Source organism: Ascidiella aspersa, chromosome 2, assembly GCF_963924565.1.
Source record: "Ascidiella aspersa chromosome 2, kaAscAspe10.2, whole genome shotgun sequence".
Taxonomy (NCBI): Eukaryota; Metazoa; Chordata; class Ascidiacea; order Phlebobranchia; family Ascidiidae; genus Ascidiella; species Ascidiella aspersa.
This window is the reverse complement of record NC_139448.1, coordinates 19,191,365-19,208,141: the sequence shown is the minus strand read 5'-3', so window position 1 is coordinate 19,208,141 and position 16,777 is coordinate 19,191,365. Positions and strand designations below refer to the sequence as shown.

Here is a 16,777-nt window from a genome sequence, read left to right as displayed (position 1 = left end):
ACAACAAAAAAAGTTTACCACATTTTTTGATAATTTTGTAACGATTTTTATGCATTTCATAATTGATTTTGACTTAAAACAGTTTTGACAAATTTTAACCTAAATAAAAAAAGTTTGGAATTTAAACCATTTAAACGCAAATTTAGCTTTTCCTTCTTCGATGGATTTATACTGTTTCTTTGGTGCGCACAACTTTAAATACAGAAAGTTCTTGAGTTACTTGTTTACGGCATCACATTTTGGCGAAAATTTGTGACGTCATCGTCTAAATTGTTTTTATGCCTTTGTGCATTTCTATTTGAACCCCTGTTTTAACCCATAAATGTGTTTTTTAAATACCACATAATATTTATAGCAATGTAAAGGTTAGTCTTAGCTTATCAGCTGATGTTTTAAGATTGGATGGCAACCGGAAGGTGTTGTTTGTGTTTTGAAAGCATTTGACCCTAATACATGATGTGATATTTTTTACCGAAGCTCAGTCTGTGCTTTTTCCTCAGCGTTTAAATAATTTAAAAATCAACACCATATTATTTGGGTTAGGGTGCCGGTTAGTGTTTGAATTCCGGTGGCTCAAGTATTATATTAGTATATTTATTCCCCCAGTATATTTGATCTTGATCTGAAATTTGTAAATAGGTTTACCTTGAGAATGATATAATTGTAATGTCAAGCATAATGTAATATCGTGCTTCATAGTTGTACAGTAAAGATCTTGCCTTGTATCAATCTTTGAACTTCAAGACTCTGCTAATTCTTCGATATATAAAGAAGGAAGCTAGACTATTTGCTCTGCATCCCATTATCAAACTTTTAAATTTTTTTTTAAAATTTAAGTATTGTAACCAATCTATTTTCAATGTTTATATGGAAGAATAAGTCAGTCCCCAAAGTTCGAAATTTAAAGTTTGAACAGTAAACAGCTATAGAATTGGTTTGCCACTAAGTCGTACTTTCTTCTGCACATTATTTGGGTTGGGGTGTTGGTTAGCGTTTGGGTGAGGGTGGGTCAAGTATTATTAATTAACAATACTCCGTAACCTACCCAAACGCTAATGTTTGCTATGGCAGGATTTTAGATAAGCACCAAATTTTTTTCACTTGTTTACATGCTTTAGCTTCTTCCTTAGAAAATCCGTAATAAACTTTCATGCGTACAATGTCCTTGAAAAACACTTGGGCGCTGGTCTAGAATCCTACCACAACGCACACTATTCGGGTTAGGGTGCCGGTTAGCCCTTGGGTAAGGGTGGCTATGCAATATTGTTAAATATTAAATATAATAATACTTGACCCCCCCACACCCAAACGCTAACTTGCACCCTAACCCAAATATTGTGCATTAATTTCAAAACTGTGATAGGATTCAACAAGCCATTACAGTCTGTCACTAATAACACTAATTGTTAATTCACATGTTTTTTTCCTTAATTAGCATACTGTCTCTGAGTCATGGGAGCCAGAGCACACAGAAGAAAGAGAGAGCCTACGTTTAGAATACTACCACTTTTTTTCAAAAATTGAAAGACATGGAGGGTAACACTAATTTACGGAATGATGAATGGCCAGCATGGTCGGAACGCTCACAGTATCATTATTAAATATAATAACACTTGACCCACCTTCACCCAAACGCTAACCCCCACCCTAACTCAAATATTGTGCATTGGTTTAATAATTGTTTTAACGGGGTAACACTTAAATTAGTGAGCGTTCCGACCATTCATTATTCCGTAAATTAGTATTACCCGACATGGAGAAGGCGCGGCGCTGGTCTAGAATCCTATTACATTTTCGGGCGCTGGTCTAGAATCCTACCACAACGTTGAAATGATTATTAAGCAATGCATAATATGTGGGTTAGGGTGTCGGTTAGTGTTTGGGTGTGGGTAGGTCAAGTAATATTGTTTAACACTATTACTGGACTCACCCAAACCCAAACGCTAACCGGCACCCTAACCAAAATAATGTTCGTTGTGGTAGGATTCTAGACGAGCGCCCATTTTCGTCCGGGGGTTTATATTGCTAACAATATTTGAGTTAGGGTGCATGCCAGTTAGCGTGTGGGTGGGTCAAGTATTATTCTTATATTTATTCTTACATTAATGCCTTCTTTGCAATTTTAACTTTGACACTTTGTTTCGTTAGTGTTAAAATAAATGTGGTAGGATTCTACCCCGGCGCCTAAAGTTTTTGTACAGTAGAAACATCTATTTATCAAAAAACGTAGATTTTCTTTTTTTCATGAAAAAAATCCTAATAACCTAAATGAACTCCCAAAAAATAGATCTAGGAGTAAAAACCTAATGCCGTACAAAACATAAATTACGCCTCGCTTTAGGCTACATTTCTAAACAAAGCCAAATTTGCCATTAAATACCCAGTTGTTCATAGAGGGCGCCACTCGGAAATTAAAAATAAGGCAATTCTGCTTTGGATTTGCAAACTAAAACCTTTTATGTTAGAACAAACTAAACGGGTTAGAACGAATTATTTAGTTAAGGAAGAATAATTTTATTTAAATAATAAAGACATTGAAAGAGAGTAACAATTATTGCAATTATAGTGAAATGGCTAAAAAAAAAATTGACTACGCAAAATAATGTAAAATTCTCACGCTAAAATTTGTCAACATAATTGCATAGTCAAAATCGTTTGCAAAATGCGATTTAGAGGTATCGCAAATTTGTGTTGCCGCTTACGTGTTGTCTTTGTTCTAACTAGTCCATAGTTTATATCAGGGGTCAAATTTTTTTAATTTAAGGACTAACTCTGAAAACAACCGATCGCATCCAGATAACTGTTCCTGTTTAAAATAAAGCTGATCTAAGCTGAGCTTAACAAAGCGCAATTTGCATTTCATTTCTATAGTTTTCGAGCGTGCCATGCTTTCCTAAACCCAATACTCTTTGTAGCGATGTTTACGCTTTGGTGTAGCCTACTGCCTTCGAAGCTTGAAATTGACTATGCTGTGTCAGTTGCTAGTTGCTACAACAAAATTTGTTAATGTTATTTAATTATTAGCAATTTGCTGAAATATTTATTGTAAAGGTTTTTATTATTTTTAATTTATAATGGAACTGGAGAGTTTTATAGAAAAAGTAATTGTAAATATTTACCAACGTTTCGGCAACCTATAGCCTACAAGTCGCCTTCGTCGGGGTGAATGACACCGAACGCTCGTACTATGACGTTGGATACTCCTCCCATACCGTACGGCAAATTCTCTTTACATACGGCAATTCTATTATTACATATTAGACAAATTATACTGTCAAACATTTTTGTTAAAAAATATTTTTATGTCCACTGGATGTTAGTATTTCTCTTCTCTTCTATTATCTTTCTTTTTTTAATGTTTGACCCCCACCCCACGATAAATAAATCAGCAATTTTAAATGTAAAATTACAAAAACCTAAAGAAAAAAATAGCAATAACGTTTTTATCCTTATTTTAGGAGCATAAAACAACTTTTTTCTTCATTATTTAGCACCAACAAAAATTGGACATAATATGCATAGGTGTGAAAAAGTTGAAAAAAATATAGAAAGGGTTAAGCAATTGCAGAACTTCACACATTTCTAACTCCTGCTTGAACTATGGCTAAAGTGCGGCATTTGAGCTGCATATAGGCTAACTGGCTAATGTTCCGGTAGTCCATTTGTTGCACTGTCGCCTGTTTTGAAATGCAGTGAAGAACACCATTCTTTCGTACGCTAGTATTTTTCTACCAGGCTACAATCAAACTAGAAGTAAATAAACAGCTTATTGGTCACGCGACTTTTGTAAACAACAAGTACAAACGCAATTTCACGTCGAGCTCGCATAATCACGATTTACTCAACTCCAGTGTAAACGCCTAAACGGGCATTAAGGGTTCGCAATAGCTAGTCAGATATAAAATTTTGTGTTTGTGACGATTAAAATATAAACAACCATTTAACAAAACTGTGAGCGTCAACAAAATCCTATTCACAAGTAAAACTCATAGTTAAAAACATGAGTAAAAACAGGATCAGACGTTTTGTTTATAGAAGGAACATATATTTCGCTAAGTGGCATCGTCAGTTTCTGTAAGAGTACAAATAAATAAATAAAATCAGAGCACAGCCATCAACAAACCTTAGGACAATAGACTAAAAAAGGTATGAAAACAATTTTTTTTGTTCGCCCGACGTATCGGTCGCCACATTGCCATCAGGAGGTCATATAAATACCGTAGTCGGTGCAGCAAAGTGATTGTTTCAGTGATATGGTCCCATTGAGCGAGGGAACCGTGAATACCTTTAAGACCATACACACTGCCTCTTTATAATGACCGCATAAACAGCAGTGGCCGAACGGGGTTGACCTCCAAGTAAAAGGGTTGTTACCTGCCGGTTGACCAATTGTGCGGTAGTTGGTAAGTACGCTTCCAAGTGTCGGAGGTTTTCTGTATATAAGCATCGCTTGTGGCTGCAACCTTTTTTCGTCTGAGGTAGTTTTAAGCAATTTGGGAAGGCTGTGGGCCAAACTATAAGGTCCTTTTTGTTTTTCTTTGTCCGCCTTTGTCGCACTTTAGCTTCAAACTGTGCTGCAACTTTTAATGTGGCTTTAACCATCCTTGGATAAAACTGTGATCGCAGACGTTTCAGGTTTTGAAGGCTCATTGAGTAGTCTTCCTTCATCTCGTTTAGTCGTCTAAGTTGTGCCGCCTCTCCAGTTATGGTTTATTTAAAAACGGTAATGGGGTGGTGGGAAGTTCCGTGTAAGAACTGTCGATTTTTTGCAGTTTCTTTCTTGAAATCCCTTAGTTTGAAGCCGAAGGGTGACTCTGCACATGGGACATGGAGAACGTCAAGAAACTCGACCTGTCCACATACGTCGGTTGTACAGAAGGAACGAAATAGGAGACGGAGTCCATGTGCTACAAGTGCCTTCTCCAAAGATGTTTGAATGTGTCTGTTTGCAGCTCCGCCTACAACAATCCAGACAATTTCATCGATGAATCGTTTAAAGACTTGTGCTCCCTTTAATGTTTCCATCCATGGTTTTATTATATAATGCATTGTAATGTTGGCCCAGCGATACTGAGTGGTTATCGTCTGTAACTATCCCATCTTTCTGCTGGTGGAAATTCTCCCCATGCTTCGACACCATGCTCTGAAGCGTTAGCCGTCATATCTACAAGTTGGTTTTGCGCTGCTGTGTCTTGTAAGCTGCTGTGTCTTGTCCTCTTGTAAGGCTGCAGCAAGCTTTCTTGACGGTTGCTTTTGGTAGATTTGGGTAAAGCCCCACCACATCTGTTGCTGTAACATATATTCGTTTTCCGATTTTACGTTTCTTTTGAACGCAGTTGCTTTTCCATTTTTCCACTTCTTCTACATATTGTCAACTGTCTGCACAGCATTCGTCTATTCCCGTTTTGCAATACTTGACTGCAATGGGGTGCAAAATATGCTCAAGTAAGGCAGTGACGCGGGAAGTGGTGATGTTTCCTGCCGCTTGAAAGACCCGAATCGGAAAAAAATACGTTTGTCCCGCCGTGTTGCCTGCGAGGCTATAGTGCTTTTCCTTACGTTTTTGTTTTAATACCTTTTTTAGTCTATTGTCCTGTTTATTATTTTATTGTTTACTTTTATTGGTTTGTTGATGGCTGTGTTCTGATTTTATTTATTTATTTGTACTCTTCCAGGAACTAACGATGCCACTTGGCGAAATATATGTTCCTTCTAAACAAAACGTCTGATTCTGTTTAATTATGAGTTTTACTTGTTAATATACGCGTCAGCGGAGCAGTGATCGACTGGTTAAAACCTGCCGCCGATGGTTTTGGATTCTATAAAGATACACCCTAATAAAATTATATTTAAAACCTTTTTTTTTTAATTAAGTGAAAACCGATTCATTGTTTGTCATCTAATATACATTTCAATGTTTTAAACCAGTGTTTTCCAACCTGTACTAGAACCCTTTTTGGCTGGACAGATTCTTTAAACCCCACCCATGTTACAACAAACTCGTAGATGGACATAAGATGCTTGATTGGGAGGCGGTATATAACAACTTTAAAATATTACGTTGGAAAACACGTCATAAAACAAGTAACTTAAATTGAGTTTAAATACATTTAACGAATTGTAGAGAAACGACGCATGTCTGTTTGTGCTTGTAATTATAGCGTGTTCGCCTGGTAAAGTGTTAAATATTTCACCTAGATACTCATTTACTTTCGTGTGTCACGCTGCTGTTGGATTAAACTCTACAGTCAACGATGCGCTCCTTACTGGCAACACGTGTTTTTCCTGCGCTGTAAGCCATTTTATTGATAGCGAGCTATGCTAAATTATGTGAATGTACAATAAATCTATAAGCGACCTGACAGTATGCACTTTGAAATGCCATGGCAGTTTGTTTTAGTTTCGATTTAGTGGAGTCAGATAGCACGGTGGTCATGTCTCACCTGTTGAAATATACAGAATCAATGTCGACGGCTTAACATGAATAAAATGAAGAGCGCAAAGAAAGTAAAAGCTAGTTAAAATAGGCAAAACTGTTAACTTTAATGCGAAAACGCAATTGATGTACCGAAGAGGGATATGTAGTTGGGGGTTAGAAGGCTGCTGGCTCTAAAGACGAGAGCCGACGGCTGCCTAGTCTCTTACAAGTTCTTAATCCGACTCCAAAGGAGCAGGCCGCTAGAATACCTGTCCTTAACTTCTTGTACTCTCTAGGCAAAGACACTTCACTCAGTAGATGTTGCCCGTCGAGTATATTAAAAAATCTCAGCAGTACATATGATAAACATAGCGGTGATTCAAGCCGCTATTATTAAGACGTATAAAATAGAATGAATGCGAAACGCTGAAAACGCACAGTTCGGCGTTAGGTCACGCGTCAGTGAACAACGGTCACGTGTATAGTGACGTAGAATTAGCCAATATCGAGTAATATTGCATGATAAATGCTACAATGGAACACATTTGAAAACGAAAGCAAACTGAAACATGATACCAAAGCCTCGTGGAGCTAAGTTTGAAGAGCTCTGGGTAGCAATGTATACAATGACTGTATTACACAAACGAAAAACGCGAAAAAATGCATGAATTAAATTTATTCAACAGAAATATATTTTTTACGTCTGGATGCCCTAGCGTTATAATCACCTATAAATAGGTAAAAAATACTTTAAGCAAGTATCATATTAGGTTATGTGCAATATGCATCTGACTAATTACCCTTCTAACCCTGAACGTTTTGCCGACCCAACATAAATGTGTAGAATTTTATGGAGTTGTTAACGAATATTTTGCTATTCAAACGGAAGTTTTGCAAAATTAAACTAAACGAAATATAGGCCTAAGATATTAAGACTTAAACTTGTGAGATACAGTTGCAGACTCGCGCTCTAGCTCAACGACATAGCCTTTTCGTTTTTCTTACGCCCACGTAATATTTTATATATTTCATCCATTAACTTTTTTGATTGCGTTAAAGTATTTTAATTCCGTCTATGCATGCCATTTATTTTTTTTCAATGTTTACCTTGTATTACAAACTAAAGCAGCTAATATGTAAAGACTCTTGATTTATTGCAATAGAGTATTTACAAAAAAAACATTGTAATTGGCATTGAACTTCATTGGCGGTATCTTTTTGAAAGGTGACCTCCAACAAGCTCAGCTATAGACATGTCATCAAGTAAACCTTCGCACTGAAGCACCAAGGTATCTTTGATTGTCGTTGCTATTAACAGTGATACAGATTCAGCGGTAAACCGCGGCCAAGACAGCCATTGCATCTTTCTAAAGTGTTGCGCCCACCCACCAAGGTAGGCAGGCTCTTCGGTAATATAATGGCTTAGAGACCTGGATGAAATAGCAACAGGCTAATAAACTCATTGTGTTTTTTTTTAATATATCCAATTGACAATTAATATTTTATGCAGCATTGTAATTGTTTTTTGTACTGATTAAAAATATTATATTTTGGTACCAAGGTCTAAACTATAAGTCATTCATAAATTTTAAACCTAAGTGTTGGAACAGATCATTTAGTAAAAATAATAACACTTTATTCGATTTGTACTAGATACAAAAAAAAATGTTTTCAGGTTGTTTCCTTTACGTGCGACTTGAGAGGAATTAATCCAAGTGTGACATCTTAATTGGTGTTTGGTTGTACAAACAACTGTTTCAAATGGAACTAATAAATACTAGCTTTCCGTAAGACAAAAAAGATTTTGTTGTAACAACATCACCAACATACCTCGCACACTTACAGTAGATTATTTATTTGTTTAATTTTAAATATTGTTTTAATCAACTTATGAAATGCACTAAAATACTTTAGTTTATTAATCCGATTCACGCAGCAAGTCAAGGCCTATTTTGATTAATTATTGGATGTTGATTGCAAACATAACCTCAGAATTTTCTATCGCGTTAATGTTTTCACAAAACTCACTTGTACCGCAAGTAACACATCGGTAACTTAAAGCCTCAAAAAGCAAAAAATACATTGTAAGTTTTTTGTGAGAAATTTTTACGTATTTTAATCTTAACTTTTGACCATGCGCCCCACAACTTGATAAATATTGTCTATATTTTTATCTGTGCTCAATGCGTCGCGTACCCCTATAATCTAAATTAAAGTTGACATTTTAAAACAAAGATAGTCGCAATTATTTCGCGCTTTGCGCGACGTCTTCTTTAAATTAGACTTAAATTGCAAATTTTAGCACAACTACAAACGTATTAACAAGTTCGATAACTTATTTGTTTGATCCCGTCAGAGTATGACGTCATATTGCGTGTATTTGAGATCTTATTTTTGACCTGGCCCGCCACAGCTTTTTAGTTTCTCATGTGGCCCGCGGTTAAAAATATTTTCCCACCCCTGTACTAGTGTGTGCTAATTTCAAAACGATAAGTTTTTGTCTAGGCATTCACCTTGTGTTTAGCTTAAACTAAACGACCTTCGATTAATTGCTTTTTTCCATACCATTGGTAATGTGGGCTACTTTTTGCTCTGTTTGGATGATTAGTACATTGCAACATAGAAGGTTGCATAGTAGCGATGAAGGAATCGATCAAAGATGACTGTTTTGGCCTGGCCGGCAGACCAAATATAGGTCTCCCACGAAAAGAGTAAAGACAATTGTAAAGAACGATAAAAAATTGTTTGGCATATAAAGCTACCGCCAGAATGCCAGATAGAGGAAGTTTTCACAACACCAAGGTCAGTGGAACATGATGAAATGACGACCAGATACTCTTAGTGTCTTATAAGAAATAGGGTGGATACATATGAACGTTATCGAAAGTAAGGCTTTAGAAAATTTAGGAAGTCTGCAAAACCGCAAAATCTTAGTACGCAGGAATACGTAAAAAATTCGGCGCCGTCTATTGTCGATCGACATATATCTGTTGGTGTGCCACAAGTATAGAAAGAGGTTGCGCTTTAGATACCATCTTGCAGCGCAACTCAATAATCCTTCATGGTAATAGTATCATTGATGAAATGCCATATTTTTTATTCATAAGTAAATTTTATAACCTTTTAAAAATACACTACAACCTGGTCCATGACAGAAGCTGAAAATCCTAAAAAAGTTAAAAATTCTTTATTAATTATAGAGTTATTCGAAATGTTCAAAATGCTACCTACTTCTGTATGGGCTTTGATATTCTTATTACGGCCTACTGTTAGTTTTTACTTTTTTGTTTTTTCAACCCCAATTTCAGGAAGTCGATCTGCAAAACCACAAAATCAGAAGACAAAGAAATGTAATACTTAAAATTTTAGGCGCCTTCGGCGCATTTTAACTTTAAACGCTCCTTTGGCTTATTGGCTGCCTAGAATATTTGCTGATGTTGTCTTTTGTCGATCGACATATATTTCGTAGGTGTGCCGTTTTATTTGCTGAATACCATTTATAAGCCTTTAATATCCTCTGATCGGCCACGGTGACAAGTTACCAAAGCAACTAAAGTAGGGTGAATATGCAGCAATTCACTCATTGGGTGGTATATTCATCTAGCCTCAAAACGTGGTTTAAAAATCGAGTCTCGAGTATTTTGAATTGGGTTGTGTGAAAAGCATTGACGTGCAAGAAAAAATCTGAGGCCATTTTGCAATCAGCAACCAAAATTAACCAAAAACACCTTTTTCTATAAGAAAATTGATGCAGACTTGTATAATGATTTACCAAACAAAGAACTTACAATACTTCATCGTCGATGTTGATGAAAAATGACCAAACAAAGTTGACCAATGGGTAAATGAGTATGTAAATGATGAATGTTGACAACGTGTGGAGACCGATTAATCTGCAACGATCTCTAGGAAATTGAGAATAAAGCGTTCTGATGTGAGCAAACTCTTCGTATTCTCTGGAATTTAAATGTCTGAAAATGCGATGAAAACAATTAAGCTACCTATCATGATGATCGCTTGTGTTGTTATGAATACCAGTGTAACAACAACAAAAACTGCTATTTCGAATTTAGCTTGATTTTTAGGTCTAGCGACTTTTTTGGGCTCAATATCGTCCTCAAATGACAAAAATCAGTTGAGAAACCCTTGTTTCTATTTTTCCCAGATTGGTACTTTTTAGCCTTATAATAGGCGAACGTAACAGCTCCAAAACCTCGGTGTTCGCTTAGCTAGGATCAAAGTTGAAATTATTAGTATGAGAAAGATTAAACTAAGTACAGAACTTGATAAACCGAAAAAAACAAACAGTTTCTTTGGATGTTGTATGATAAATATATTTCGCTACTAAAAGCTTCATATCAGTTTCTAAAAATAACGCAATATAAATCAAGATGTACGCTAATAAACACTTAAACCAACTGTTTTAGGCAAGTGGTGCACTAAGCAAGCCGCAACTGCTTCAACTGACGATGCAGTCAGTAAAATGACGTAACAACTAAAAACACAGATACAAACGTGCCATAAGGTAGAAATATAAGCGTAGGGCTACATCTTGAATTAGATTGTGTTATGATTTTAAGAACCGATGATTTATTTAGTAGCGACATATATTTATCAAAAACCATCCAAACAACTGATTTCCGGTTTACTATGTTCTGTACTTAGTTTAATATTTATCATTGATGTGCAACCAGAATCCTTGTTTTTCACCATTTGGATTCGGGCAGATTCTGGTATTCGAAAGAAAATTCTGATTATAAAAGTAAGTAATCATTATTTAAAACGAACAAAACCTAGTAAAAACGTATAGAAGGTAAAAAATGGTATTTACATAGTAAAGTTGGCATAAAGATAGTCGTCCCCTCAGGATCTGCCTCTGTTTGTGACTACTCTATGTATACTGCGGGGTGGCACAAACCACTCGTTAATCCACTCTTTGTGCCTCTTCGTTAAACTAGGTTGAATCTAAAAGGCGACTGGCGAGCTGACAAGTTTTTGCAATCACTTCTACCATTTTACACATGACGCATTAGTGTTTTCGCCAAATCATTACAGTAATTAATTTTGTGACCGCGTAATAATCATGCAGGTCCGCACATATTTAAAAAAAAATATCCGAAAATCCTAATACCCTGTGGTCCGCAGCGGCCGCAATAAATGATTATTAAGTTGGGCCCAACAGCCATATGGCACGTAAAAAGTCAAGCAGTGTTTAATAGGTTAAATATGATAATTGATAACTTAAAGGCCCGTTTACACTACAGCTGCACTGAGCTGCACTGGGCGTGAAATTGTTTTCACTACAGCTGCACTGAACTGCGCTGGGCGTAAAAATCGCTCCAAACGTAACGTGTTTCTATAGCTGCACTGGGCTTGAGTTTTGCAAAGCGTGAAAATCGCTCCAAAGCGTATTTTTAAGCTAGCTGCAGCTGGTGCACAGGGCTTGAGTTTAGCAAAGCTTGAAACGCTCGCCACAATAGAATTTAAATGCAAATTACGCTTTGCTCAGCTCAGTGCAGCTGTAGTGTAAACGGGCCTTTAAACTGGTGTAACTTAAAAGCAATAGCCGTATTAGAAAGAATGCCTACCTACCTTTTACAGTAAATCCCCGGATCCGGACGTCTGTTAATTCGATGTTCTGCCGCCTTTTTTGCTCGGGCTCTTGGTGTAGGTTCATCGTAGTCTGATACCACATTCTCTGAAGTTTGTGGCGTTGCTCTTTGATTTTTCTTTCTAGGTATATTACGTTTGGGCCATGGTTTAGGAGTTCCCTGCCGACTGTTTGACGATTTATTGTCGTCGTTTAGCATTTCCTCTTCGTCACTTATATTGTGACCACACGGCCGGCTACAAGTCGAGTTTGTCTTTTTGCGGCGACCCATGTTTTCACTGCTTTGTCTAAATTCCTTTGGACATGGATGTCACAATAGTCTCCATAAGCATTTACCTAATGTGTTCAATACCTGACAATTCTCATTGTTGTCTAACAGAAGCAAGGTAGTACATGAAATTATGAACATAAACTTTTTTACTCAGTAATAATCATGTACGAACTAGAATTAAATAAAATTTTCTCCTATAATAAAGAATCCAGGTCAAAATTTTGTCTAGCTTCCGTCATGGCCCAGATTGCTGCTACTGGACTCACATTGTTGATATGTTACGGAGTTGCTGTCATAGGCTTGGAATTGTTAGAAGTCTTTGTACAGTGGAAGTTTGGATGCACATTGACAGATTATTGGGATTTATTTATGGTAAATGCTCACAGGTTTGCCCCGAAGTTGCTCACAACAAGTTTAACCGCATTGCTGACATCGACAAACTTGACAGGTCCCTATTTTTTGGGGTTGTTGATAAAAGAAACTCTTTTAATAAATTCAATTAAGTGCTTTCCTTCGCTTAGGCAGAAAAAGAAGAAAAAACACAAGTTAGTAAGTGCGGTATAGCATGTAATTTAGTGTGTTTCTCAGAATAATTTAATTATTAAAACTCTTCTCTTGATCGCTATATGGCTGTGTATTACTCAATATGTAGTCGTAAACTTTGCAGAACTTCCTCGTCACGAACAACAAGAAAAGCAATTGGCAAGAGAAAACAAACTGTTTTACGAGACAAAATGAGCAAGGCTTCGCACGTCGACCAAAATTTAAAACATTCGAGCAACATAACAAAACAAAACTTTGTCAGAAACGTGGTTGTTGGAATACTTCAGAGTTGTAAGTCAATCAGTTTCGTTTTGTATCTTACATAGGCTGATTAATGTTTTTCTGTATATCGGTGCGTTAGTTTGTTTACTTATTACTTCAAACCGGGACACTACCAATACAATCAACGTATTTAGTATATTTTGAGGTTGGTATTGGTGCAAGATGTGTCAAAAAACGTCACAAAAGAGACAGTATGCTAACTTTTAATTAGGAAGTTCACTTGTGATAAAAGTTGTTCACGTTTTGTTTTTCAAAACATTTTTTAGGAAATACGACGCATTGTTTATACCAGTGGGGTTCGCAAACTGCTAAAATCTAGTTTTTTTTTTATCTTGATCCGCGTTATTTAACCGGGAGAACGTGTAGGCAACCATAGTACTGAGGCGCGCTCCAATGGTCTTCAAGAGGGGTCACCACACTACGGCCCGTGGGCCAGATCCGCCCTTTCGGGTCAATTAATTCATCCCGCGGCATTTTTCTTCATGACCATGAAGTACAGTTAAAAGTTGTCAGAAAAAAGTTAAAAACAAAATTTTGATAAAATTTTAAACTGCACGACAATTTATTAGGGCTCACTACAGTTGTTATTGCATAATTTTCTATATTTCCTTCATGGTAATAAAGTTCGACAGAAATTTTCATTTGCGGCCCGCGATCGTAAATCCTAACAGTTATACGGCCCGTGATGGTCGTTCGTTTAACTTTAAATAAACATTTACAGTGGTGAACCACTATTATAACTAAGGTGGATCTTAGTAGGTCATTTGGTACACGTGTCCAAAACTTACTACGATTTTCTGAAAATCCGAAACTCAGTATTTTAATGAGATATGTTAATAAAAATAATTTATTGCTTGTTCCCTAATGATACCCCAATTATATGACGTTTCAATAGGGTCAGACAACAACAAACGTTTTGTTTGTAGGCCAGTAAATAAGGTGAAACAAATCCAAGAAATTGTGTTTTGTTGATTCATTTATCTTAGTTTTGTACAGCATTTTCAGGAATTTACGGTGGATAATTCAGCTATAGTCGTATCAACTAGTTTAATGTCATGACCAATGCTTTTAAGGTGTTAAAGGGGACCGAAACGCTCTCTGGATTTATTCTAACACAGTCTCTCGGAATATAGCCTACTTCTGTCGCTATCAGCAGGGAATTAGCGTTCAAAAGCGTTTTGAATTTTAAAGACGATAAAACAAATATTAATGACGTCACTATAACGCCTTAGATACGATATTTTTCCACCGACCTTTTTGGGGAGTTCTCGGAAACTTTTTAAAGATAAATCAACAATAATTAATTTTTAGGATGAATCAACAATGCAACTTCTTTTAAGCTTAGGCCTTTGTTCATGTAAATATACTGGTCTTTATCACAGTCAAACGCGATAGGCCGCGTAAAATTCTATGCAATTGCTTAAAACCTTTGATAAGCCCTAGCGTAAAAGTATTTCCTAAGCCTAACAATTGGTACAGGTAACTTGATTTTTAATCAACCCTGCTTTACGGATTTGATGAATTACAGTGACTCCTTGGATTGTTGATCTTGGAAAAGCCATCGTATCAATAACATCATTCCTGTTCGAATATCTTCGTAGACGATACTCTTTCTCAAACGCAAATAATCCACATAAGAAAAGAGGCAAATATGTGCTGCTCAATGATTCTTAAAAATATACCTAACTTAAAAACTATTTACTTTATTTTTTTAGACAAAAGAAAATCAATGAAAAGCCGCGATATAACAATAAACAAATCCCCTAGGGAAATTCAATTTGACGAAGCATATGACGCTTGTGAATCGAACATGGAGGGTATGTTTAACTTTACTAAACATGTAGCCTAATATCACGGAATGATTTAGGAGTAAATGAACATTTACAGAAATGACGTCACAAAAATACATCTTTACGTGACGCCATGATAAAAGTAACTTAAAGAAACTTTCTGATACAGGTCGAACTGCGCAAAAGTGCAATTGAAATCCGATTTAAATAGATTCAAGAAGGGTGCAGAAAACATTTTGAGAAAATTTGCGTTTACTTGGTTTGAATTGACCGATAGCTTAATTTAGAAGAAGACGAGACGCATTGAACACTAGTTGTGTCCTAAATTAAACTTGTGAAAAATTAAACCGATTCACCCAAAACGAGCAAAATACTTTATTGCTTCGCGTGAAGCGGTCAAAATCATCATAAAATATTATAGGTCTTAGTCAATTTACCTTCCATAAATAGCAAGTCAAATATAAGTTAAGCCATTGGCATCAAAAATAAATATAAACTTACGTAATTGGAAAACGCGTTTCATTCTTTTCAATCAAAATGTAATTAATATATAAAAAAAACTAGACGAAATACCTGGCGTTGCCCAGGTTAAATAGAATATTTACCGGTTATTCGTAAGACTTCGTAAATGACATAAATAATGCAAACATATTTTTTTAAATGTCACGCTGGTGCCTGGGATACATGCTTAAACACAATCTTGGTAACATTGTACCATGTTGAAAGTTGCATTGTAACATTTTGTGAATCGCATCGAGTGTGACGTAACACTGTGATGCAACACATTGTAAACAGAAAGCGAACATTTCAACAGTTTTCCACCAGTGAGGTTTGAACTCACGACCTTTGGTTCACGAAACCAGTCTCTACCACTGAGCTTAAGCGGGGCAACGTTAGTTGTAAATGGTAATGTTACCATACGATGTTGTAAAATCGCATTGAGTGTGACGTAACATTGGGCGAACATGTTGCCACACACACACACACACATCTCTAGACGAAATACCCGGCGTTGCCCAGATTACAAAGAATAGGGTAACACTAATTTACGGAATGATGAATGGTCGGAATGGTCGGAACGCTCACAGTAATATTATTAAAGATAATAACACTTGACCCACCTTCACCCAAACGCTAACCCCCACCCTAACCCAAATATTGTGCGTTGGTTTAAAAATTGTTTTAACGGGGTAACACTTAAATTAGTGAGCGTTCCGACCATTCATCATTCCCTAAATTAGTATTACCCAAAAGAATATTTACCGGTTATTCGTAAGATCTTCGTAAATGACATAAATAATGCAAACATATTTTTTTAAATGTCATAACAAATTTGCTTATGCCTAGACATTTGAACTGAGTGTCACTACATAGAAATTTCAAATCATGTGATGTGAAGTCGGTTAACTATAGCGCACAACACTTGGCTAAGCATGCAATACATCTTTTAAGTAACGAAAACTCGTGACGTTTGTCAATTGAGAATAACTCCCAAACGTAAAACTTTAGGTTGCAGCAGCAATTGCTTAGACTTGCTTGATAGCGTCATGTTTAAGCAAATACGTAATACCGGTGCTAAACTGCGTCAAACGTGAGAAAAATCCTCCGTGACAAACGGCTTTAAAATAAAAATTCAATTCTTCGTAAATTTGCGAACTAAACTTAACGCGGTAACAGGCATCAATAAGTTCCTAAACATAATAGTCTTAGTTGGGAACATTAAAATTTTACTTTTTTACTAAGGAAATATACTTACTTTTATTTTTTTATCTCCCGGCAGGTAATTGCGCTTGAAAAAAAGTTTTGCGCGGATACGTTAAACTTGGACTATCTTTTACTTATACTCTGCCTAACACAATAAC

General features: G+C 36.2%; 1 protein-coding gene across 1 annotated transcript; it reads right to left on the bottom strand.

The window, feature by feature from the left end:
* Positions 1-7,619: 7,619 nt before the first annotated feature.
* Positions 7,620-12,300, bottom strand: LOC146164213 (uncharacterized). The gene is made up of 3 exons (XM_083380691.1): positions 12,011-12,300; positions 10,207-10,389; positions 7,620-7,848 (listed from the first exon to the last, which is right to left on the bottom strand). The coding sequence occupies exons 1-3, from the start codon at positions 12,298-12,300 to the stop codon at positions 7,620-7,622; spliced, it is 702 nt and encodes a 233-aa protein (XP_083236817.1).
* Positions 12,301-16,777: the final 4,477 nt, after the last annotated feature.

Bases quoted from the DNA above. Each gene is read 5' to 3' on its own strand.
- LOC146164213 (XM_083380691.1), bottom strand. From the start codon at position 12,300: ATGGGTCGCCGCAAAAAGACAAACTCGACTTGTAGCCGGCCGTGTGGT. The intron at 10,390-12,010 runs GTAGGTAGGCAT...TCGCATTTTCAG, and splicing joins CCGGGGATTTACTGTAAAAG to ACATTTAAATTCCAGAGAAT. The intron at 7,849-10,206 runs GTAAGTTCTTTG...TATTTCATCCAG, and splicing joins AACATCGACGATGAAGTATT to GTCTCTAAGCCATTATATTA.